General features: G+C 43.6%; 4 protein-coding genes across 4 annotated transcripts in view; 2 read left to right on the top strand and 2 right to left on the bottom strand.

The window, feature by feature from the left end:
- Positions 1 to 15,057, top strand: part of LOC105278470 — a 97,768-nt gene extending 82,711 nt beyond the window's left edge. Inside the window, exons 100-133 of the mRNA XM_026972855.1 lie at positions 168 to 500; positions 633 to 929; positions 1,015 to 1,320; positions 1,411 to 1,731; positions 1,887 to 2,213; positions 2,305 to 2,616; positions 2,700 to 3,026; positions 3,134 to 3,439; positions 3,537 to 3,836; positions 4,030 to 4,350; positions 4,836 to 5,162; positions 5,357 to 5,671; positions 5,754 to 6,023; positions 6,134 to 6,322; positions 6,409 to 6,762; positions 6,917 to 7,129; positions 7,263 to 7,460; positions 7,540 to 7,734; positions 7,896 to 8,264; positions 8,348 to 8,560; positions 8,654 to 8,845; positions 8,935 to 9,147; positions 9,240 to 9,422; positions 9,559 to 10,146; positions 10,395 to 11,342; positions 11,469 to 11,837; positions 11,957 to 12,157; positions 12,248 to 12,496; positions 12,586 to 12,774; positions 12,996 to 13,246; positions 13,332 to 13,602; positions 13,750 to 13,988; positions 14,083 to 14,269; positions 14,356 to 15,057. Of these exons, the coding sequence (XP_026828656.1) occupies positions 168 to 500; positions 633 to 929; positions 1,015 to 1,320; positions 1,411 to 1,731; positions 1,887 to 2,213; positions 2,305 to 2,616; positions 2,700 to 3,026; positions 3,134 to 3,439; positions 3,537 to 3,836; positions 4,030 to 4,350; positions 4,836 to 5,162; positions 5,357 to 5,671; positions 5,754 to 6,023; positions 6,134 to 6,322; positions 6,409 to 6,762; positions 6,917 to 7,129; positions 7,263 to 7,460; positions 7,540 to 7,734; positions 7,896 to 8,264; positions 8,348 to 8,560; positions 8,654 to 8,845; positions 8,935 to 9,147; positions 9,240 to 9,422; positions 9,559 to 10,146; positions 10,395 to 11,342; positions 11,469 to 11,837; positions 11,957 to 12,157; positions 12,248 to 12,496; positions 12,586 to 12,774; positions 12,996 to 13,246; positions 13,332 to 13,602; positions 13,750 to 13,988; positions 14,083 to 14,269; positions 14,356 to 14,594 (10,112 nt within the window). The 3' untranslated portion in view covers positions 14,595 to 15,057. The remainder of the gene's footprint in view (positions 1 to 167; positions 501 to 632; positions 930 to 1,014; positions 1,321 to 1,410; positions 1,732 to 1,886; positions 2,214 to 2,304; positions 2,617 to 2,699; positions 3,027 to 3,133; positions 3,440 to 3,536; positions 3,837 to 4,029; positions 4,351 to 4,835; positions 5,163 to 5,356; positions 5,672 to 5,753; positions 6,024 to 6,133; positions 6,323 to 6,408; positions 6,763 to 6,916; positions 7,130 to 7,262; positions 7,461 to 7,539; positions 7,735 to 7,895; positions 8,265 to 8,347; positions 8,561 to 8,653; positions 8,846 to 8,934; positions 9,148 to 9,239; positions 9,423 to 9,558; positions 10,147 to 10,394; positions 11,343 to 11,468; positions 11,838 to 11,956; positions 12,158 to 12,247; positions 12,497 to 12,585; positions 12,775 to 12,995; positions 13,247 to 13,331; positions 13,603 to 13,749; positions 13,989 to 14,082; positions 14,270 to 14,355) is intronic.
- Positions 15,058 to 15,149: 92 nt separating this feature from the next.
- LOC105278260 (tRNA-splicing ligase RtcB homolog) lies at positions 15,150 to 18,389 on the bottom strand. The gene is made up of 11 exons (XM_011337224.3): positions 18,270 to 18,389; positions 17,847 to 17,946; positions 17,510 to 17,705; positions 17,269 to 17,399; positions 17,017 to 17,143; positions 16,833 to 16,939; positions 16,613 to 16,772; positions 16,284 to 16,459; positions 16,082 to 16,216; positions 15,818 to 15,982; positions 15,150 to 15,715 (listed from the first exon to the last, which is right to left on the bottom strand). The coding sequence occupies exons 2-11, from the start codon at positions 17,940 to 17,942 to the stop codon at positions 15,488 to 15,490; spliced, it is 1,521 nt and encodes a 506-aa protein (XP_011335526.1). The 5' UTR covers positions 17,943 to 17,946; positions 18,270 to 18,389; the 3' UTR covers positions 15,150 to 15,487.
- A 1-nt stretch (position 18,390) lies between these two features.
- LOC105278259 (NADH dehydrogenase [ubiquinone] 1 alpha subcomplex subunit 6) lies at positions 18,391 to 19,404 on the top strand. Its single transcript, XM_011337223.3, has 3 exons — positions 18,391 to 18,554; positions 18,857 to 18,972; positions 19,169 to 19,404. Exons 1-3 carry the CDS (start codon positions 18,431 to 18,433, stop codon positions 19,295 to 19,297), a joined length of 369 nt encoding a protein of 122 aa, XP_011335525.1. The 5' UTR covers positions 18,391 to 18,430; the 3' UTR covers positions 19,298 to 19,404.
- A 145-nt stretch (positions 19,405 to 19,549) lies between these two features.
- The window catches only part of LOC105278257 (receptor-type guanylate cyclase Gyc76C), a 70,184-nt gene continuing 67,185 nt past the window's right edge, over positions 19,550 to 22,548 (bottom strand). Inside the window, exons 19-20 of the mRNA XM_011337222.3 lie at positions 22,177 to 22,508; positions 19,550 to 21,935 (exon numbers count right to left, since the gene is read on the bottom strand). Coding sequence (XP_011335524.1) covers positions 21,069 to 21,935; positions 22,177 to 22,508 — 1,199 coding nt within the window. The 3' untranslated portion in view covers positions 19,550 to 21,068. The remainder of the gene's footprint in view (positions 21,936 to 22,176; positions 22,509 to 22,548) is intronic.

Genomic DNA, 22,548 nt, shown 5'->3' on the forward strand with positions numbered 1-22,548 from the left:
AGTTTCATGCGGTTTCAAGAGAATCAAGTTTAACATTTTATTTATTACAAAATATAAAAATGGACATTCAAAAATTAATCAGCTTGATCAGTTTCTGATTTTGTTGCTCCATTCATTTCTGCGCGAGAAATTCTTGCCGAACAAACTTGACCTATACCTTTGTACAGTTCCGGAGCCAGCAGACAAATTCCCGAAGGACCCGTGCTTCCCGTCACCCTGCGGACCCAATGCTATGTGCAGAGCTGTCGGTGATGCACCAGCGTGCAGTTGCATGCAAAATTACATCGGTGTTCCACCTAATTGCCGACCCGAGTGCTCGATAAACTCGGATTGTCCCGCTGACAAAGCTTGCATCCGAGAAAAATGTAGAGATCCTTGTCCGGGATCGTGCGGCCTTTTGGCGCGCTGCTCGGTCATTAATCATACTCCGTCTTGCGCGTGTCCCGAAGGATATACTGGCGATCCTTTCGTCAGTTGCAACGTCTTGCTTCAAGCACCTCGTAAGGATTACATCGTATTACTATCGATGATGATTACCACTTTACAATTTACGACAACATTTAATTCTCTCATATTTGTAGCAAGATTGGCAAAAATCTAAATCGCCGCAATTTCATTTATACACATTTCAGCGCCTCCTACAGACCGATGCAATCCATCACCATGCGGCCAAAACACTCAGTGCAACGACGGAGTTTGCACATGCATACCCGAATACCTCGGCAATCCATATGTCGGATGTCGACCGGAATGTGTCATTAACACAGATTGTTCTCGCGATAGGGCGTGCATACTTCGCAAATGTCGCGATCCGTGCGTCGGTACGTGCGGCATTAACGCAGAATGCAATGTCGTCAATCACCTGCCTATGTGCAGTTGCCCGAGAAACATGACCGGAAACGCGTTCATATCGTGCACCCCTCTTCAAGGTTCGTACTCTTCGATCGTGAACATTGTTGCCTTTCTTCCCCAACAATTTTTATTAAAATACGCAATAATTATTGTCAAAAACAGATACGGTTACGGTGGACCCATGCAATCCATCCCTTTGCGGACCAAACAGTCACTGTCGCGTGTCAAACGGCCAGGCAATTTGCGCGTGTATCGCCGGATTCAAAGGTGCCCCGCCATCCTGTAGACCAGAATGTTTGATAAGCGCCGATTGCGCTCGTAATAGAGCCTGCAGCAACCAGAAATGCATCGACCCGTGCCTCGGTGCGTGCGGATTCAGTGCGCAATGCACCGTTGTGAATCACAACCCCATATGCAATTGTCCACCTCTATTCACGGGAGACCCGTTCGTCCGATGCATACCACAACGTAAGAATCCTCTACTGAGATTAACAAATTTATCGTCATAAATCATGCCACTTAGTTGCTGGAATGAGCGTTATTCCTTGTAAATTACAGCGGAAGACAGACCACAACCACCAACAGATCCCTGTCAACCCTCACCGTGCGGTCCGAACGCGGTGTGCCAAGTATTCAATGGTGCCCCGTCGTGTTCATGTCTGCCCCAATTTGTTGGAGTCCCGCCCAGATGTAGACCGGAGTGTATCAGTAACAGCGAATGTCCCAGCCAACAAGCGTGCATTAATCAAAAGTGTCAGGATCCTTGTCCGGGATCGTGCGGTAGGAATGCGGAATGCAGAACTGTCAGTCATACCCCGATGTGCGTTTGCGCCAATGACTTTACCGGAGACCCATTCATCCAATGTAATCCTCGGCCAAGTAAGTTTCAGGGAAACCAGTATAACGAATATTGCGGGAACAAAACAACGTTTATTACATTTCTTATAACGGCAGAAAAATGCGTTGAATATTCAGCAGGCAGAATGATGATATTTTGATAATTATTGTTACACAATTACGATGCTCTATTTCAGTCGATGTACCACCCGTACCGTTAACTCCTTGCCAACCCTCGCCATGTGGTGCAAACGCCATGTGCCGCGAGATTTCTGGCTCGGCTTCTTGCACCTGCTTACCTGATTTCTATGGAAATCCATACGAGGGTTGTAGACCTGAGTGCGTGATCAGTTCCGACTGTATATCCAACCGCGCTTGCATACGGAACAGGTGTCAGGATCCTTGTCCAGGAATATGCGGTGTTAACGCAATTTGCGAAGTTATCAATCACATACCGGCGTGCAGCTGTCAACCAAGATACACCGGCGATCCGTTCAGATATTGCAGACTTATACAAGATACCCGTAAGTGGACGCAAATCCCTATTCGCCCCTTCTATCAGATTTATGGAAATTCGTTGTCTCATCATTATCCTCGTGATTGATTTCCGTACAGCTCCGGCGCCCATGGGCGATCCTTGCCAGCCGTCCCCGTGCGGTCCTAATAGCAATTGTCGTAACGTGAACGGAAAAGCTAGCTGCTCGTGCCTACCCACGTACCAAGGAGTACCTCCTGCTTGCAAACCTGAATGCGTTGTTAGCACGGAATGTCTGATGAATCGCGCGTGTATCAATCAGAAATGTGTCGATCCGTGCCCAGGCGTGTGCGGCATCAATGCCAAATGCGACGCGTTGTCCCATAGCCCATTCTGCAGTTGCCCACCCGGCCGAATCGGAGATCCCTTCGTCAAGTGCTTCGAGATGCCCCGTAAGTCGAAAACCTGCGGCAAGATTGTCGTGTTTGCTAAAAGTTGTTCCATCCACGGAGACCATTACTCAATTTCATTGCAGTGATGTCCACACCACCAACTGCACAAGTAAACCCTTGCCTTCCATCGCCCTGCGGTCCATTTGCCACGTGCCAAGACAGAGGTGGTTATCCGTCTTGCACGTGCATGCCCAATTATGTTGGATCGCCGCCATACTGCCGCGCCGAATGTTCGATCAATTCTGATTGCACCAGTGATAAGGCTTGTATCAGAGAAAAGTGCAGAGATCCCTGCCCCGGATCCTGCGGCATTAATGCCCTATGTACCGTGATCAACCACACCCCGGCTTGCACCTGCCCTGATGGATACTCTGGCGATCCCTTCAGCAATTGTTACTTGGCACCCATGCGTAAGATCTTTCACCATACTCTTATATTGCTCGTATATGTAGCTTTTTTACGAATTAATAATACCGAATGATAGCTGTTGACCTCACATTTGCATCTCCCAATGCAGAAACTCCTCCGGTACCGTCAGACCCATGTAATCCGTCGCCCTGTGGACCCAATGCCGAATGTCGTAACGGTGTCTGCAGTTGCATACCCGAATACCGCGGCGATCCGTACCGAGAATGTCGACCAGAGTGCGTGCAGAATTCCGATTGCCCGTACGATAGAGCTTGCGCGAACAACAAGTGCATGAATCCCTGCGTCGGGATCTGCGGCCAGAACGCGGAATGTGTAGTTGTTAATCACGTAGCCACCTGTAACTGCGTTCAGGATTTCGAAGGCGATCCATTCACCCTTTGCAGACGAGTGCAACGTGAGTTTCCTGATATCTTTTGTTCTTCCCAAATCTTCGCCTTTTGTTATCTCTCTAAGAAAGCCCCGCCAATTAATTTCACCGTCTTCCATCTTAGCGCGCGTCAAGCCCTGCGAGCCCTCCCCCTGCGGACCGAACAGCGTGTGTCGCGAATTCGGCGACCAAGCCTCCTGCTCTTGCCTACCTGGTTACTTCGGAGTCCCACCAAGCTGCAGACCCGAGTGTCTCGTCAGCACTGATTGCGAGCAGAGCAGGACATGCGTGAACACAAGATGCCGCGACCCATGCGAGAACGCTTGCGGCCGGAATGCGTTGTGTGTAGTGCGAAATCATAATCCCATTTGCAGGTGTCCCGATCAGCATTCCGGTGACCCATTCGTCAGCTGTTTCCCCATAAGTAAGTACACCGTTCAGAGAGTGCTCTACAGCAATGCAAATGCCAAAGAGATGTCTCGGGAGGCTCCTAAGAATCTGAATTTGCGAGATGTTTTAGACGTCTTCCTGAAGTTCTTTGGTCATTTGCGCTGCTGTGAACGTTTCTACCTTGACTTCGGAACGAATAATGAATCTTTTTTTTTCATCGCCAGCAGCATCGGACGTAGTACCTACCAGGGACCCATGTTACCCCTCACCGTGTGGATTGAACTCGCAGTGCGCGGTATCCGCTGATAATAAACCCTCCTGCTCCTGTTTACCCACTTTCATAGGATCTCCGCCCAATTGTAGACCCGAGTGCCGTGTAAACAATGACTGTCCCGCAAATCGAGCATGCATTAAGCAGAAATGTACCGACCCGTGCATTGGATTGTGCGGGCTCAATGCACTGTGCCAAGTTATTTTGCACCAAGCCCGATGCACCTGTCCCGAACTGTACACTGGAGACCCATTCACAGTTTGCTCCCAGATAATATGTAAGAAACTCCCCGCTCTATCTTTACACGTATCGATGTCTGACGGACATTACTTCGGCATCTTGTTCACAATCAGCATTTCGATCACTAAATCCTGGTCTCTTGAACTCTCTAGAACTTGTAAATATTGTATAATATGCAACGGATGTATACTTGAAAAAACTGCACAGTTTCTCCACCAATTGTTACGTATCGACCTTGTAAATTTAAAAAGAAATTCTATACTCGACTATCTACTTGATGCGTCTTCAACATGCGCAAACACATTTCTTTTTGGTATATATGTATCATATACACGTGCTGCACCCTTTGTTCTATGTACAAGAGACATGTGCGATACAAGACATGTATATCTATGTATTTCTATCTCTACATGCAAATATGCTTCTAAAAATCGTACGCAAACGTTATAACGTACACTGCATGCAAGAATATTAAAACTAGCTATGATTGCATGAAGTTAATCGAATTTTCTATTATTTCAGCAACTCCAGCACCGCCAACACCATCGAGGCCATGCAGTCCCTCGCCGTGCGGAATAAACGCGTACTGTCAGGAGCGATTCGACACGGCCATTTGTGAGTGCATACCGGATTACAGAGGCAATCCATACCAAGGATGTCAGCCCGAGTGTCTCATGAACACCGACTGTCCGACATCACAAGCGTGCATAAAGACCAGGTGCCAAGATCCTTGCCCTGGTACTTGCGGCGTTGGCGCGATTTGCACAGTGTCTAATCACGTTCCCATCTGTTCCTGCCCACTGCCCACAATTGGAGATGCCTTTACGCTTTGTCGAATTCCCGTCGAAGGTAACTGTGTTATTCATTACTGATTTAATTACATATCTACTTGCTTAAAAGAATCAAATTCTTTGAAAGATTGATGAAATTATAGTGTTTGATATTAAATGCTTATATTTTTTTAAAAATAATTTCTTCATTTCAGTCAAACTTTCTCTTTCGCTTTCTGTGTAATATAAATGTTGTTTCTTATATTTTATTAGATACTAAAGAAACGGATCCTTGCTATCCGTGTGGTCCGAACACTCTTTGCGATAAAATCGGCAATAGGGCTATTTGTAAATGTTTACCTGGACTGCAAGGCGTTCCAACGAGCGTAACTGGTTGTCATCCGGAGTGCGTGCTCAGCTCAGATTGTCCAGGCGATAAAGCCTGCATACAAAATAAATGCAGAGATCCTTGCTTGCAAAATGTGTGCGGCAGCAAAGCGGTATGCAAGACGATCAATCACAGCCCACTTTGTAGCTGCCCGTCTCCGTTAATTGGCAATCCCTTCGAGGAATGTTACACGAGAATCGGTAAATACAGAGACAAACTTGAATATATGTTATATTGATTTCTGATGCCCATCGTTTCATGAAACACGTGTTTCCGTTTTAGAAACCAATCCCTGCAGTCCGTCGCCTTGCAATTACAACGGCGAGTGCAGAGTGAAGAACGGCGTCGCGATTTGCATCTATCCCGAGTGCGTTATTAATTCGGATTGTCCGCGTGACAAAGCTTGCTTCTCGCAGAAATGCAGAGATCCGTGCATCGGCGCGTGTGGCATCAATTCCATCTGTCAGGCCGTTAATCACAAGCCGGTGTGCTCCTGCCCGGTCGGATTTACTGGCAACGCACGAGTGCAATGCACAATCCCGACACTTACCGGTAATACTATATAAATATAATATATTTGCATCCGACGTATTTTCTGATGTATTTCGAAACATTGATTCTTATCGTATGGCAAAATTAAACTTCCAATTGCACTTTTATAGAACCGATCCCAGAATGCTCTCAGAATTCCGAATGCTCGAATGACAAGACCTGCTTCAATCAGAAATGCGTGGACCCGTGCACTCTCGACTCTTGTGGTCTTAACAGCCGCTGCCACGTAACAATGCACAGAGCCATATGTGTCTGCAACGAAGGCTACACTGGAAATCCGCAGCAATATTGCCATCAACGTATGTTCAATAAATATACAGTATTTAATTAATGTATTTCTTCGTAATTGTCTGCTTTATCAATTTTATGAATATTTCTCTTCCAGTTGGTTGTCGCAGCGATAACGAATGCCCGTTGATTCAATCTTGTATCAACAACGAATGCATCGACACTTGTCTGCTTACGCAATGTGGTATCAACGCATTGTGTACCGCTGATGGATACCACAGGACGCGGTGCTATTGTCCTGATGGGTACACTGGTAATCCTTACGAAATTTGCGAAAGGCCCGAGTGCACTAGCGACAACGACTGCTTCTCAGCCTTGGCATGTCGCAATCTGAAATGTGTTGACCCATGTAACTGTCCACCACCGGCATTGTGCACCGTCGTCAACCATCGACCAATCTGCAAATGTCCACCTGGCTATGTCGGCAATCCGTACACCTCGTGTCTTATGGGTAAGAACTTGATCCTTAATATTTTAGCATATAAAAAGTTTGTAAAATCAATTAAAATGATTCACACGATTTTATTTTATAAAATAGAAAATATGTTTAAGCAATATTGTATTCCTAACTGGATGTTAGAATTAAATATCTATTGTTATTTTAGAAACACTAGAACCAGAACCCGTATGCCAAGTCGACGCAGACTGTCCCAGCAAGCTGGCGTGTTTCGGTGGTATATGCAAAGATCCGTGTGCAGAAACGAAACCATGCATCGTTAGCGCCAAATGTAGCGTCGTAGACACCTTACCGATGAGAACAATGATCTGCGAATGCCTGCCGAACTTCGCCGGCGATGCCACCATCGCTTGCGTGCCAGGTAAAATTTAAACCAGATCTTTCTTATCGCCGATTTTTCTTTTGTCGTTAAAACATGCATTTTTATTAACGAAATAAACGTCTGGCAGCAACGACACTTAAATTAAATTGCGACGATTTTATGTATTTCGCAGTGGACAAACAAATTGGGGCAATATGCGAAAGCGATTCGCAATGTACACCAGACATGGCTTGCCTGAATCGTCGATGCATCAATCCGTGCACCGTCAATCCGTGCGCGCCGAACGCGGAATGCCACATCGAGAACCATCGCCGTACATGTCAATGTCCTCGCGGACACGCCGGTGATCCATTCGTGAATTGTTACGAAGGTATTGCGTCAGCACGCTTTCTCCCATTTGTCAATGCAAACCTTCGCGCGCCTCTCACATTGTTTTCTTCCGTCCACAGAAGACGTAGTTCTTCCGGAATGCAGAACAAACAGCGAGTGTCCGTCCGACAAGGCGTGCATAAATCAATTGTGCCAAGATCCATGCATCAGCAATCGGTGTGGCCTGAACGCGGAGTGCATCACGATCAACCATCATCCCTCTTGCCACTGTCAGCACAGTTTAGCCGGCGACCCGCAAATTCAATGCTTTAGACGTAAGTTTCTCACAAGTTTGCTCTGCTTAGAACATATTTCTTAAAGATTTCCTCTAAAAAATGAACATCCAAACTTTAAGATAATTTCTTTATGAAACAATAATTATTTTCTGATTATTTCTCGATTATATTTATTTATTGCACGTAATTCTTTCTCACAGCGGAATGTAAGACAGACGACGAGTGTCCCTATGACAAGACCTGCCGAAACGATAACTGCGTTACTCCCTGCCTCACTGGTGACATCGTGTGTGGTCGCGGCGCGGAATGCAGAGCGGTTTCCCATAGAGCGCAGTGCATTTGCCCACCAGGCACCCAGGGTGATCCACGAGTGGCATGTACTTCCGCGATCTGTCATTACAACGAAGATTGCGCCGATCACGAAGCTTGCGACAGGTTGAACAGGATATGTAGACCGGTTTGCGAAGACGACACCTGCGCTGAAACCGCGACCTGCGTCGCGCGTGATCATCAGCCGAAGTGCACGTGTCCTCCGGGTACCACCGGAAACCCATACATAACGTGTGCTGGTATGTGTTTATTTTTAGAAAATCATCATTATCTCCTACTTTATATCATTAGATCCTATGCGAGATACAATTTTGATCCCCAGGCACTCCCATCGAGCCGGAATGTGTTCAGGACAGCGATTGCGCACTAAATCTTGCCTGTATTAACACCAAATGTCAGGATCCGTGCGTGTCTACCGGCATGTGTACCAGTGAACAAGAATGCAAGGTTCTGAACACGGTACCTCTTCGCACCGTGATCTGTTTGTGTCCACCAAATATGATCACTGATGTCAACGGTCAATGCAAGCCGATCGGTACATATCGATCTCATAAAACATACATGACGCATGCTGCAATAGGATGATATTCTGTGTAACATTATTTAAAATTTCCCTCAACTATTTTAGTGTTGGGCGACGTACAGTGTCATCTGGATCAGGATTGCGCCAATCATGAGAAATGCCTCGATGGAGGATGCGTGAACGCCTGCCTGACAACCGAGTGCGGCTTTAACGCACAATGCAAGTCCACGTCTCATACCGGCATATGTTTCTGCTCCCAGGACTACACAGGCAATGCTTACATAGAATGCGGAAGAAGTACGTGGAGTTCGAAGCTTGGGTGTTTCTTGAAATTATTTTGAATTAATCATCTCATATAAAACTGTAAAACTTAATCTCTGTCGCAGTTCCAGTCGCTCCGTTGCCAGGACCTCGGCCAGAATGCTACAGCAACAGCGAATGCGCACGCGACAGACAGTGCATAAATTCGCTCTGCGTAAATCCGTGCGTCGCTGGTGATCCTTGCGGCAAGAACTCCTTGTGCCACGTTGACAATCATAGCCCGATCTGCAGATGCCCGGTCGGCTACATCGGCGATCCCAGAATCAAGTGCATTCCACGTAAGAATCATTAAGAGTGAAGCTAATACCCCGATAATTACACCTGATTACAGCTTTTCACGTTGTGATTCGTGTGCATTCTTTGTCTGCAGCGGATATCGTGCCTGAATGTGTGTCGAACAGCGAATGCGCAGGCAATTATGCGTGCATCAACAATGCGTGCGTCAATCCATGCAACTGCGGACCCAATGCCAAGTGCAACGTCGTCAATCATTATCCTTCCTGCGTGTGCTCTCCAGGCTACTCCGGAAATCCTCAGCTGGGATGCTTCAAGCGTAAGCATCATTCTGTCTTGTTTTTCCTTTGCAAAATAGAAGAAAATCATAATATTAATATTGTATAATAGCGCATACTTCTTTTTCAAGAGAATCCTTCAATTTCTCAGCGCTAATCATGATCGTTTTATTGTAGTCGATTGCGAATCCGACAGCGAGTGCGATTATGCAGCCACCTGTTACAACGGCCAATGCTTGAATCCTTGCATCCTGGACAACAAGTGTGCGATCAACGCGGAATGCTACGGCAAGAATCACCGATCGGCCTGTCGCTGCGGCCCAGGCTATTACGGCAATCCTCAAATCCACTGCGAGAGGGTCGAGTGCAACACCGATCACGACTGCCCTCGCAATCTAGCTTGCAACGATGGTCGTTGCGTGAACCCATGCGCCGAGAATTCACCCTGCGCGCAGAACGCGGTCTGCTACGTGCAAGATCACATCGCGTCCTGCCGCTGTCCCGAGAACATACCTCTAGGAAATCCACTCTCTTACTGCGAACGACATCCCGCGGACGAGATCGAGGAGCCGGAATGCAGAGTCGACATCGATTGCTCGGACAAATTAGTGTGCATCCGAGAGAAGTGCATCGATCCTTGCCCGGTTATCAAGCCGTGCTTGGAGAACGCACGTTGCGACGTTCTCGACACTGTACCCGTGAGAACCATGATTTGCACGTGCCCAGAGGGATGGATTACGGACGTCGATGGTGTATGCAGACCAAGTGAGTAGACGTTATTCGAAGTAATCAATTTAAAAGACAAATCAGATTATTCAAATTAAAAGAATTGTTAATATGTATTGTTGAAAATGAGTATTATTCAATTAACAGAGTCAATGCCTCAATTATAATTACATTATGTTGCGTTTCTCCTTTTTTCCTTTATTAATGTGATAATTTATACAGAAATGTATGCACACATACACACATTTAAGCATCTCCATAATCCATAAATTATTCTAATCCCGTAGTACAACTGACGGTCATCGGAACGTGCACGACCAATGATGATTGCGGCGATCGCGAGTCCTGCATCAACAGGCAGTGCCGCAACCCCTGTAACTGCGGTACCAACGCGGTCTGCTACGTGAGGAACCACAAACCAGTGTGCTCGTGCGAGCAGAATTATCAGGGCAACCCTGAAATCGCTTGTCACTCGGTCGAGTGCCGGTACGACAGCCAGTGCACGCGCGATAAGACCTGCGAGAACAACAACTGCGTGAATCCGTGCCTGGTCGCGGATTCGTGCGGCGACAACGCCGAATGCTTCCCGAACAACCATGCTGCTCAGTGTCGCTGTCGCAAGGGCTACTACGGCAATCCGCTGGATCGCTGCCGCGTGATCGGCTGTTACAGCAACGGTGACTGTCCAGGCGATCACTCGTGCATCAACATGCAATGCATCGACCCGTGCGTGCACGACAATCCGTGCTCGGCACGCGCGGAGTGTCGGGTCCTGAACCACCTGCCGATATGCCGTTGCCCGCCGCGCTTCACCGGAAACCCATACATCAACTGCCGACCGGAAGTCAGGCCCGAGTGCAGGGAGGACAGTGACTGTCCGGATTCACTTGCTTGCCTGAGCAACAAGTGCCAGAACCCGTGTCCGGTCATACAGCCGTGCACGGAACCGTCCGAGTGTCGGGTCCTGCCGACGCATCCGGTGCGCACCATGGTCTGCGTGTGTCCCAGCGGCTACGTCAGCAGTGGCAGCGGTACCTGCCGTGCCACCAAGCCGATTCTTAAAATCGAGTGCGTCAAGGATGACGATTGTCCGTCGGAACGATCGTGCGTGAACGCGGTCTGCAGAGACCCGTGCGCGTGTGGACCCAACGCCGTCTGCAACGTCGTCAATCACAAACCGATATGTTCGTGCACACTGGGATACGACGGAAATCCGGATATCCTTTGCACGAGAGGTAAGACTCGTTCGATTTTATTGAAATTGCTCAAAGGGCGATCACATCAATTGCAATAAATCAATATTGTTACATCGATTGCTTTAGTTGTCTTGCAGCGATTATAACGTTTATTCTGGAATTTAGTTGCAGGATGTAGAGCCGATGGTGATTGTAGCGGTTCGCACGCGTGCGTCCAACACAACTGCGTGCCGGTATGTTCGCCGTCGTTGGCCTCTTGCGGCAAGAACGCCGTGTGTCACGGTATAAATCACAAAGCTATCTGCGAATGTCCACCTGGTTTCGGTGGCAATCCGAGGGTCTCCTGCGTGCTGCTGGGATGCAGAAGCAACTCGGACTGTCCAACGAACAAAGCCTGCATCAACAATCGCTGCGAGAATCCCTGCGCACAGAATCCGTGCACCGGTAACATGGACTGCAACGTTTACAATCACATCGTGGAATGCGTGTGTCCACCTGGCTACGTCGGCGATGCTAAAGCGGGATGTACTAAAGGTAAAAGTTGATGGATTTCCACTTATAATCAAAGATAAATTGTTAAATCAAAACTGGACTCAAAATTTATTAAATACATGAATTTTTCCTGTTTAACTTATCAATCATTCTTCTCGCAGTTAAAGAGAAGTGCAAGGCAGACAATGAATGTCCATCTCAGACCGCATGCTTCAACGGACAATGCATCAATCCATGCACGAAGATCAAACCTTGCGGCATTAATGCCGAGTGCAAAGTCTTGGACACCAGCCCGATCAGGACCATGATATGCGAGTGTCTTCCAGGATACCGCGGAAATGCCGTTGTCCGCTGTGACGAAGGTGAATTCTCACGAAATCCATTTTATTAGAAAACAGATCTCTTCAAATGAAAAAATTCTAAAGACATTAATCCCATATTTTTTGTTCCAGTGAGCGTGTGCGCGATCGAGAAAGGCCAATTCCGCGACCATTACGGCAATTGCGTCTGCCAGCCTGGTTTCGGCAAAGATGAGAACGACGATTGCATACCTTGCCAGAAGCAGTTGAATATGGTGGTAAACGAGGAAGGTTATTGCGTATGCGATCTGGAGAAGGGCTTCAGCATAGATGAATACGGCCGCTGCGTCTGCCCCACGCGATACGGATACAGAATAGACGCCAATGGATATTGCAGACCAAGTAAGCCAAGTGTTCAGTTTCTTTTAATACCTTGATTCGCTGATTATGTCCATATAATCTTGCTAATCTATAATACGTCACGATTTCAGTCGCTGTAGCAGAATGCACGCGTAACGATGACTGCGCCGATGACAAATACTGCGATAAGACCACCCGCACGTGCGAAAATGCCTGCAGAAAGCAACAATGCGGCGTGTACGCGATTTGCAATGCTACCCGACATCAACCCGTCTGCGTCTGCGAAAACGATTATTTGGGCAACCCATACACGCAATGCTGTACGTATAGTATTTGCAGAAGAAGTAGAGAGAAAAGAGACACGTAGACACTTGATCATTAATTCGCGTATATTTACGAGAAATTGATAAAATTCGGCACATCATATATTTTTCTTTCCTACATCGAATATAATCTTCCTCAAAGATAGATATTAATTATGTAAAACGAGGCATTGAATAGTGTGGAGAGTTATTTTACCGAATATCTTTCGTTTGCTTAGTCCGACCAGGGTGGCCGGACAAGGATGGCCGAACGGACTTCCCCAGACCGGACATGGACGTGAGCTGCTTGTCCGACGGGGTGCAAGTTGTGATACATCTGCAAGATCAAGACTTCGATGGAGTCTTGTACGTCAAAGGACGCAGCAAGGATGAGCAGTGTAGACGAGTTGTCTCCTTACCATCTGACACCGCACATAAAACGGAGACGTTCAAAGTTGCGTTCGGCAATTGCGGACTGATACACGTCAACGTAAGTGGACAGTATTATGCGACAATTATCGCGATATTACATGCTCATTGAGCTGTCTACGTGACCCTAATCCTTCATCTTTCAGGGACAAGCCAGCTTCGTCCTTGTCATACAGAAACATCCGAAGTTGATGACCTACAAAGCACAAGCCTATCACATCAAGTGTATATATCAGACTGGAGAACAGAACGTCACCCTTGGCTTCAACGTCTCCATGCTGACGACCGCCGGAACAATCGCCAACACCGGTCCACCGCCCGTATGTGTGATGAAGATAGTTGCGCAGAACGGAAATGAAATCAATTCGGCCGAGATTGGAGACAATCTGATGCTCCAAGTGGAGGTTCAACCTTCCAGTGAGTACCAAGCTGACTCTTCAATAAAATTTCACATTTTCGACTTGTGTTTATGTACTTAACGTACTACGTTTAGATTAATGTTTAAAATAATGTTGATGTTAATGTTCTTGCTGTTTAATACGGTATAATATGGCAATATTGCAGCTATTTACGGTGGATTCGCGCGCAACTGCATTGCCAAGACTATGGAGGATAATTTGGAGAACGAGTACGTAGTAACGGACGAAAACGGCTGCGCGACGGACCCCACGATATTCGGTGAGTGGGAGCAGAACCCCGACACCCAGTCCTTGATGGCTAGTTTCAACGCGTTCAAGTTCCCCAGCAGCGACAACATAAGATTCCAGTGCAACATACGCGTATGCTTCGGACGCTGTCAACCTGTGAGTATTCACTCGCCAGTTTATGATTTAAAAATTCTTAATTAAGTGCAAACTGCAGAGCGATTTTCGATGATAAAATCACGCGTTTTTTCAGGTAAATTGTCGAGGCTACAACGCCTTCGGCCGTCGTCGCAGAGACGTAGACTCCGAGATGAACGACACGTCTCTGAGTATATCTGACGGATTCGAGGGTCAACTTCGTGAGGAGATCACTATTCAGTCGAACTTAATATTGACTCTGGAAAGGAAAGAGGAGAGGTACACAGCGGATCCAGCTGAAGGTAGGAGAAGACTTGACGCCCACCGTCAAATACCGATCAGTATTTTAATGCGAAGAGGGTAATCCATTTTTTGCGACGGTTTTCAGCTCCTTCAGCGCAACGAGTGGAAGATATCTGTGTTTCTATGGTCGGCTTTATCATAGCGTTGATAATTACGGCGCTCCTGGCACTGGTTGCCGTAGCTATCGCTGTGTCATGCTGGCTTATGGCGTATCGACGTCAGCCAAAGACTGCTGGACCACTGCCACACCCACCAGAGTTCCCGAACCCCCTGTTCACTACTGAATCCGTAGCTGAACCCTCTCCTGACTATCACCTATCATAAGTCCGTTAGAGTAATTAATATTTTTTTATAAATAACATTAATTTTATATTCCTCGGTGGAATGCATCTCAGACCATGCGTCCTATTGGTCGGTTTTGTATTTCTGTACACAACTCCTCCAGTGACTACCACTCTGTCTCTTTCTCTCCCTCTTCGTGTTCTCGTCTCAAGGGTTCCAACGATAAGTCACTATTCTTGTATTACGACTCACGCGATATACACACACGTACTATTTATGGTGATGGTTTGCTTCCATTATCTACTCGCGAGTAAAAACAATTGCGGGACTATCTTCCCCTTCGTGCATCTCTCCTGTATTCTCTAGTCAGTGGAGGATTTGCTAAATGTAATGCTGCGAATTTAATTCCTGTGTAAAGTCAACGAATTAGTCTAATCTAGCTTTCTTATCGCGAAAATAGGTAACTGTACATTTTATCTAATAAAACGCTAACGAAATATTTTTAAAAACTTTGTAGTATTTTTATTTACCCAATTATGCGTGTTGTAGATACGTGCGTGTGGTGAACGATTTACTTATGACAGACAACGTACGTAATTTGTAAATAATATCAGTTTTATTTCAATCATTGCATTTTCAACATTTGTGTGAAAACTTACAATGTAATTTTAATGATATAATGAGATATTTTACAGCAAACTTACATTACTTAATCTTATTATTAAGTAAGAACAAGAAAGAAGATATTAACATTTACATGATCTCATATCGCAGAATATACAAGTTATATAAAATGCAATGTTACATAAATAGTCTCATACATGTGAGCTTTCTTGGCCAAGATTTCTGCCAATACTTGAATTTAATAAATATCGTTTGGCAAACATATCCGTAATCGTCGTTCGGAGAGCAATCAAACGTTCTTCTCGGAAACATTATCCTTTAATTACAGCAATTGGACGTAGCTTAATGCATTTCTTGGAGATTCCAGCCGCGTGACAGGTATTGACGACGTCTGTTACATTTTTATAGGATTCCGGTGCTTCTTCCATGACCAATTTCGGCGACGCAACTCGGATTGATATGCCCAACTCTTCTAATTTCTCGAGAACCTGCTTGTAATCCAAGTTTCTACGTGACTTCGCTCTCGAGAGAGCGCGACCCTACAAAAATAAATTTTTTGAATACAGACAGATATGTCTCAACTTTAAAATTTAGAATTTGGCTGATATGATGTTAAATATCAGTGCAATTCGTATACTTACGGCACCGTGACAGGTTGATCCAAACGTTTCCTTCATACCCTGCTCCGTACCAGTAAGAACATAACTGCACGTCCCCATCGTACCACCGATTAAAACTGGTTGACCTGTTAATTGGTAATCCACGGGTATCAAAGGATGATGAGGCGGAAAAGCTCTCGTTGATCCCTGTAATCAAAATATTAAGTATTATTGTTGCGATTATTGTTGCACTCAAATGTATGTAAATTTTATTTAATATTAAAAATACGAGATGTCGCTACTTACTTTTCTATGTACTAAGAGTGTTTTTTGCTTTCCCTCGACAATGTGCTCTTCTATCTTGGCGATATTATGCGAGACATCGTATATAACGTGCATGTCCAAATCATCGGGAGACGAGTTGAATTGTTTCGCAAATGCCTGTTTAATAAAATTACATATTATTTTGCACTTAAATGATAGTTTGCATTTTTTTCTTTTTTTTTACCTGTCGGCTAAGGAACGTCATGGAACTCCTGTTCACCCATGCAAAATTGGCAGCAGCTGCCATCGATTTTAAGTAATCCTGGCCTTCCTGAGATTTAATATGGGCACAAGCAAGCTGCCTGTCGTTGGTTTCTATGTTGTCACGTTTCATAGCTTTTTCCATTTGCACAAGTGCGTCTGAAATGTCGTTTTCTTATCATATAAAATGTTACGTAATGTCTATAACAATTTTGTGAAGTGCACGGCAGAATGATATAATAAAATGAAAAGATATATGCAGTTTATAATCCTAAAAATAGTTCAAGAATGATAATTTTAAGAGAGTAATACCAGTAGCGACTTGATGACCGAATCCTCTGCTTCCAGAATGGATCATGACGCAGATCTGGCCTTTTTCCTCGATGCCCATTTTACAAGCGGCCCACTTGTCATAGATTTCGTCCACTACTTGAATCTCTGCATAATGGTTTCCGGCGCCTAACGTACCTAACTAAAGTGAAATTTAATTATATAATGCACAGGAATTTTAAGCAAGAAATGCATACTATACCTGAGGAAGTCCACGTTTCTTAGCCCTCATTGACACCTTTGACGGGTCAGCATTCAGCATTCTCCCGTATTCCTCACAGTGCTCCTTATCCTCAGCCCAAATATAGCCTAAATATGTGGATCTTACGTGAGCATTCCGTGTGATTATATATTAGCATTTAATTCTATCCTACGTTTCCGCTCACCTTCCCTCAAAGACCAATCCATGCCCATTTCTAACGCTTCTTCTAAATCCCGCGCGTTCATCGGTATGATTCCCTTGGAACCAACGCCGACTGGAATGTGATCGAACATGCTTTGTGCAAGTTGCTCCTAGAGAAAAATTTTTTTACATTGACATATACAAATATATATTGTAACTATTTTACAATACACGGTAAAGTCTATTAATAAAAAAAATGATAGTGAAAATGATATAAATGATATGTCGAAATTACTTTCACTGGTAGGACGTCATCCTCGAATAAATTCGTTCGCAGTAAACGGACCCCGCAATTTATATCAAAGCCCACACCACCAGGTGATACAATCGACTTTGGATCATCCATATCGAACGCTGCCATATTACCTAAAACAATATTTATTTGACGTTACTACTTTGATACTTTTATTATGAAGATTGATCTTATTACAAATTTTTTCTGATTTTACATATTGATGGAAAATGTGATACTCTACCAATAGCGAAACCATATCCAGAATGCACGTCTGGTAATCCCACAGATCTCCATACAATCCCAGGTAGCGCAGCGACGTTAGCGATCTGTTTCATTCCGGGAAGAAAACCTCCAATTGCACCAGGCCGACATGCATTGCGCAATTCATCAAACATCAAACGTTCCAATGTATTATTCACATAGAAAACTCCTTCAACCTTAAATCATAATTTATAAAATAAAATGGACATACTTAACAAATAATAATTAGTATTATACTCCAAAAATAAAATAGCTGTTATTGTCTTTCACTGTCTATCTTATTTTTATATTACAGCTCACAGAAAGGAAAATATTACCTTCATATTAGGTTGGAAACCTTTCTTAATCCTCCAACAACATTCATTAATTTTCTCCAAATAGTTCAGCTCCTCCTGATATTGCCTCACAACCATTTTGCTGGAAACAAGACATATTGCACAAAGTTAGATAATTTAAAAACCGGTAAGAATATTAAAAGCAGAGATACGCTAAAATAAACATATACCATTTAAAATACACTTGCATATAACGACGTAATTATACTTCAATTATACTTTAAATAAATAAATCATTCAACAATTACGAAGAAATCAACCTTTAAGGTTATACTTAAGATGTGTAATCACACGTTTTACGTGAATTCAAACAAGATTTCACGCAAAATTCAAACAAGTATTCTAACAATATTAAAATATTATTAATACAAAATTATATTATATTATTAATACAAAATTACTTACAATCACTTGAATAAGTTTTACAAAGTTTATAATTATCCAGTCAGTAGCCTGACAGATCAGAGCAAGCGACAACAAATTCAGCAGTACATCCATCTACCGATGACCACCGACAACCAACTCAATCAGCTGCAATCCTAACCAAATCAGTGCAGTTGATCAAAATGGCTTCTCGAGGTGTAACTGTTAGTCGCCAAGTGAAACCCATTTTATCTATTAACAGAGAAGACGCGCGTAGAAAAGTGCTTGCATTGTATAAAGCATGGATTCGTCAAGTGCCAATCTCACGTACGTAACTTTTCTAACACCTGCCATTGATTTTGAACGGCAGAGTTGCGCTTGTATAACCTATATGGGACGAGCTGGCTAGAACTATGATGCTTACATCACACGAGTGTATCTGTTATTGTTACGTTTATTGATGCACAATAATCCGTTATAACGCAACGAATTATTTTACAGTGTAAATTATCATCTCGAGGCGCGTTAATTTTTTTTCTGCTACATGTTTTTCGTCACGTGATACTTGATTGCAAATTTCTACTGTATCGCTTTACTTTAAGGCTGACTCCTTTTCTTTCCCTTTACAGTACTTTACTACTATATTCCTAAAACAGAGGCGGATTGCAAGCAGAAGATACGCGAAGAGTTTAAACGTCATGCTCATGTGACTGACGTGAGGCTTATAGATATGCTTATAATAAGGGTAAGAACACGAATTTCGTTCGATAGTTAAGAAATGAACATTTTCACAAACGAATATTAGTAACTAATGTAACTTTAGTTATTTATAAGAATTGTATCACATACATGCACCACATAAAATTATAAGAAACCATGACATATTTATATATCATGCATATAGTATATATTTGTAACACCATAATATTCTGTTTCAATAGGGTCAAATGGAATTACAAGAAGTGGCTAATGTATGGAAACCCAAGTCAACACTCATGCATTATTGGAAGGAGACTTGGGAACCGCAGCCGACCGATTTCATGTCGAAATTTCTTCGTGGTCAAGATTAATTTAGTGCTGTTTGCAAAATCTAATGTGCTTGCATCTTAGAAACAAAACATTGTAACGAGTCATGTATATATTATGCGTAAATATAAGAAATTGGGTTGATTTTAATTGAGTAAAAGAATGTTTCGCGTTACGAATGTGAATTACCAAGAGGTAAAGGCAAGAGTATACGATTAATATTAATTGTTGGCAACTGAAGTAGAAGAATGTTCAATTAACTTTCCTATAGAAGGTAATAATATCTTTAATTTACATTTTATCTTTACATTGATATATTATTATTTAATTATATACATTTAACAACATGATATATTACTAAGCACCTTAGGTACAATCTAGTTTACTTCTCACAGCCATACGGACAATTTGCTTCTTTCAGTGAACAAGTATGGACTTACAGATACTATATAGATATACATGTGCGCTGATATTGGACGAATCAAAAAGCATGACGGTCTATTTTTTTACATGTATTATGACATGTTATATACATATTTATATGTATATATACGTTGTCATGATACATTGATATATAAAATAATAATGTATTATTTAATGCTTTTGTGTCATTAGAAAGCCGTCAGGAACTTTTTGTCTCCTCCAATGTATAATTGCGTGCGTGTGTGTGTGTGTAGATATACATACATATATATATACACATATACACATATTCATCTTACAGTCATGCTTCATATTTGATTATGCGCGCGCGTATGTACGCTATGCCATCCTAATTCCTTTTCCGTATCACTAACATACCATTAAACAAAATGGATTGTCGGATGAACTAAGAAGGGCAGTTCGTGACGCGCAACTCGGCGATTCCCTCGTACAAAACGATTTCTTTGCGTTCTGTAATTCTCAAAGACAGCGTTTTCTCTCTCTCTCTCTCTCACACACACACGATCGGGCGCAAGATTCAACCGGTTCCATGCAATCCAGCGAAAAAAAATCAGAGATATTAATGAATCTCGCATCACGAATTCCCCTCATATTTGTGCGTACTTTGGTCATGATTTTTATAAAATAGTTTGATATTTTCGCGTTATAAGCTCAAATTAAAAATCTTATTAAAGAGAAAAACAGGAGAGCCTATTTCTCCTATGTAAAAGTTCTTTTCTACATCAGAGATGCACACGTGGTTTTACATTAGTTACATGTTATATAAAATACTTAGATATTAAAAATATACAATGCGTGTGTGTGGGTGTGTGTCGGTAACTCTCATATACATAAATTGCACATATCTAGGCTATAGAAGAAATGGCAACAATACATCGTGCTTATGACTCGTAATATGCTTCGCACAGTCACGCGTCTGGTAGTGCACAGAGTTTTTACATGTGATTCTATCCCATGGTACTCGTTCGTCAATAAATGTTCAGAAGTATTGAACTAACTTAACAGTTTGATAGAAAAAAAACTTCGATATCCGTTTTGTTATTAATTTCTTCTAGAAATTTGCAAACTTTTTAGTAAAGTAGCATAATTATACATTTAGGGCTTTGGGAGATAAACCAGTCTATGTAGGATTAATATCGTACTAGAGGAATTTTTCCTTTTATATCTAATTAAAAAAAATTTCGAGTTTTTTCCTACAAAAACTTTAAGCCTCCTCCCTCAAAACTTTTCTATAGATATATTTTTTTACAGCTAGCTCTGTTAATTACTTAAAAAAAATTGCGGTGCAGTACTTCTTAACATTTACCCGTTCGTCGCATTAAAAAAAAAGAAAAGAATAAACGAAAAGAAAAATCATTTTTCATGTGTATGCTAGAGTACACTTTCGGAACAACGTTCGGATTGCTTATCGTAGCCCGGTATTACTCCCCTCCTCAGGGAAACGTTGCTGTTACGGAATCCGTCGCCGTTTAATATTTGAATAATGGTAGAAACTGGTTTGTGCCAATTACGTGCGGAAGACTTTTTATCAGGTACACTGTCCGTGCTAGACGCGGATACCATCTGATCCAGCGAGCGCGAACGCTTCTCCCGTACTTCTACTTTGCTCTCGCTATCGTTGCCCAACAGCGGCTCCACTTCATTCGGCAAGTTATCAGCGTGAGGCATTATCACATTGCCGTTGGGATAATTGTTGTTCAACAACTTCTCGGAGATGTCCGCCTTCGAGTCGGTTCGCGTGCATTCGTTCTCCTTCCAAAAGCTCGGCGATTCGGGTTGCTTGTTGTCGATGGAGAGCGGATCCAACGAGTGGGACTCGCTTATAACCGCTTGGGATGGATAGTCGCTTGACGAGGAGGACGCGATGATCGACAACGCGCGTGCGTTCTTCCTCAGCTTCGGCCCTGTATCTGCGAGCATACTGTCGATCGGCTCGATATTGGCGGAATGCCGGTGCGCCTCTTCATCCTGGCCCGAAATGTTGTCCAGCATCGTCTTCGAGACACTCGCAGTTAGAAACGAGGGAAACAAGCGAGCCTGCAGCGATTGCAAAACTGGACTAGATCCACCGTATTCGGAAGACGATCCCTCTGCCAGTGGGAACGGTATACTTGATCCCCTGCGATCTCTCGCACCCCATCCATCTAGCAGCGACGACACCTCCCGCAAGTTTATATTTAGCTTCGGGCTTCGCTGTAGATTGCAGAACAGTAATGGAGGATCGTTTTCGGCAAAGGCCTGTAGTAAAAATAATTTCTTTTAGAAAAAGGGAAGTACACGATCAGAAGTGGAGAACAAAAGGAAGAAATGATGAATATGTACTTGTGAAATATTTCTGTTTAGCGATAATTACACTGGATATAAATTATACATCACTTAGCAGTCATCTCAATCTGAATCTTGATTTTATTACGTTTCTTTTTACAACATAATATAATTTTCAACTGTACGCAATTAATAAATTTTTTTATTCACATACCTCACTTCTTTTTCTTGGCGCATCTTCTGCATCCCTTTTACTCGACGTATCCTCCTCTGCATCTTTTCTATCGTCCGTGTCCTTCCTTTTTGGTATGTCTTCCTTGCCCGTCAGCCAATACGTCTTCACCGTTCCCTTTCCTTTCAACTTCACGAAGCCGCGTTCCTCGATCTTGTAACCCCCGATCTTATCGAGCGCCTCTTTGCATTGTGCACTGATATGTATCCGCAAAGGTTCCCCGGTAGATTCCATACGTGATGCAGTATTAACTGTATCTCCGAAGAGACAATATCTAGGCATCGTCAAACCAACGACGCCTGCTACCACGGGACCTGTAATTTCACGTTCGCGTTACCGCCGATCAATGTATCA

The sequence above is a fragment of the Ooceraea biroi genome, chromosome 10 (assembly GCF_003672135.1).
Source record: "Ooceraea biroi isolate clonal line C1 chromosome 10, Obir_v5.4, whole genome shotgun sequence".
NCBI classification, from domain to species: Eukaryota; Metazoa; Arthropoda; class Insecta; order Hymenoptera; family Formicidae; genus Ooceraea; species Ooceraea biroi.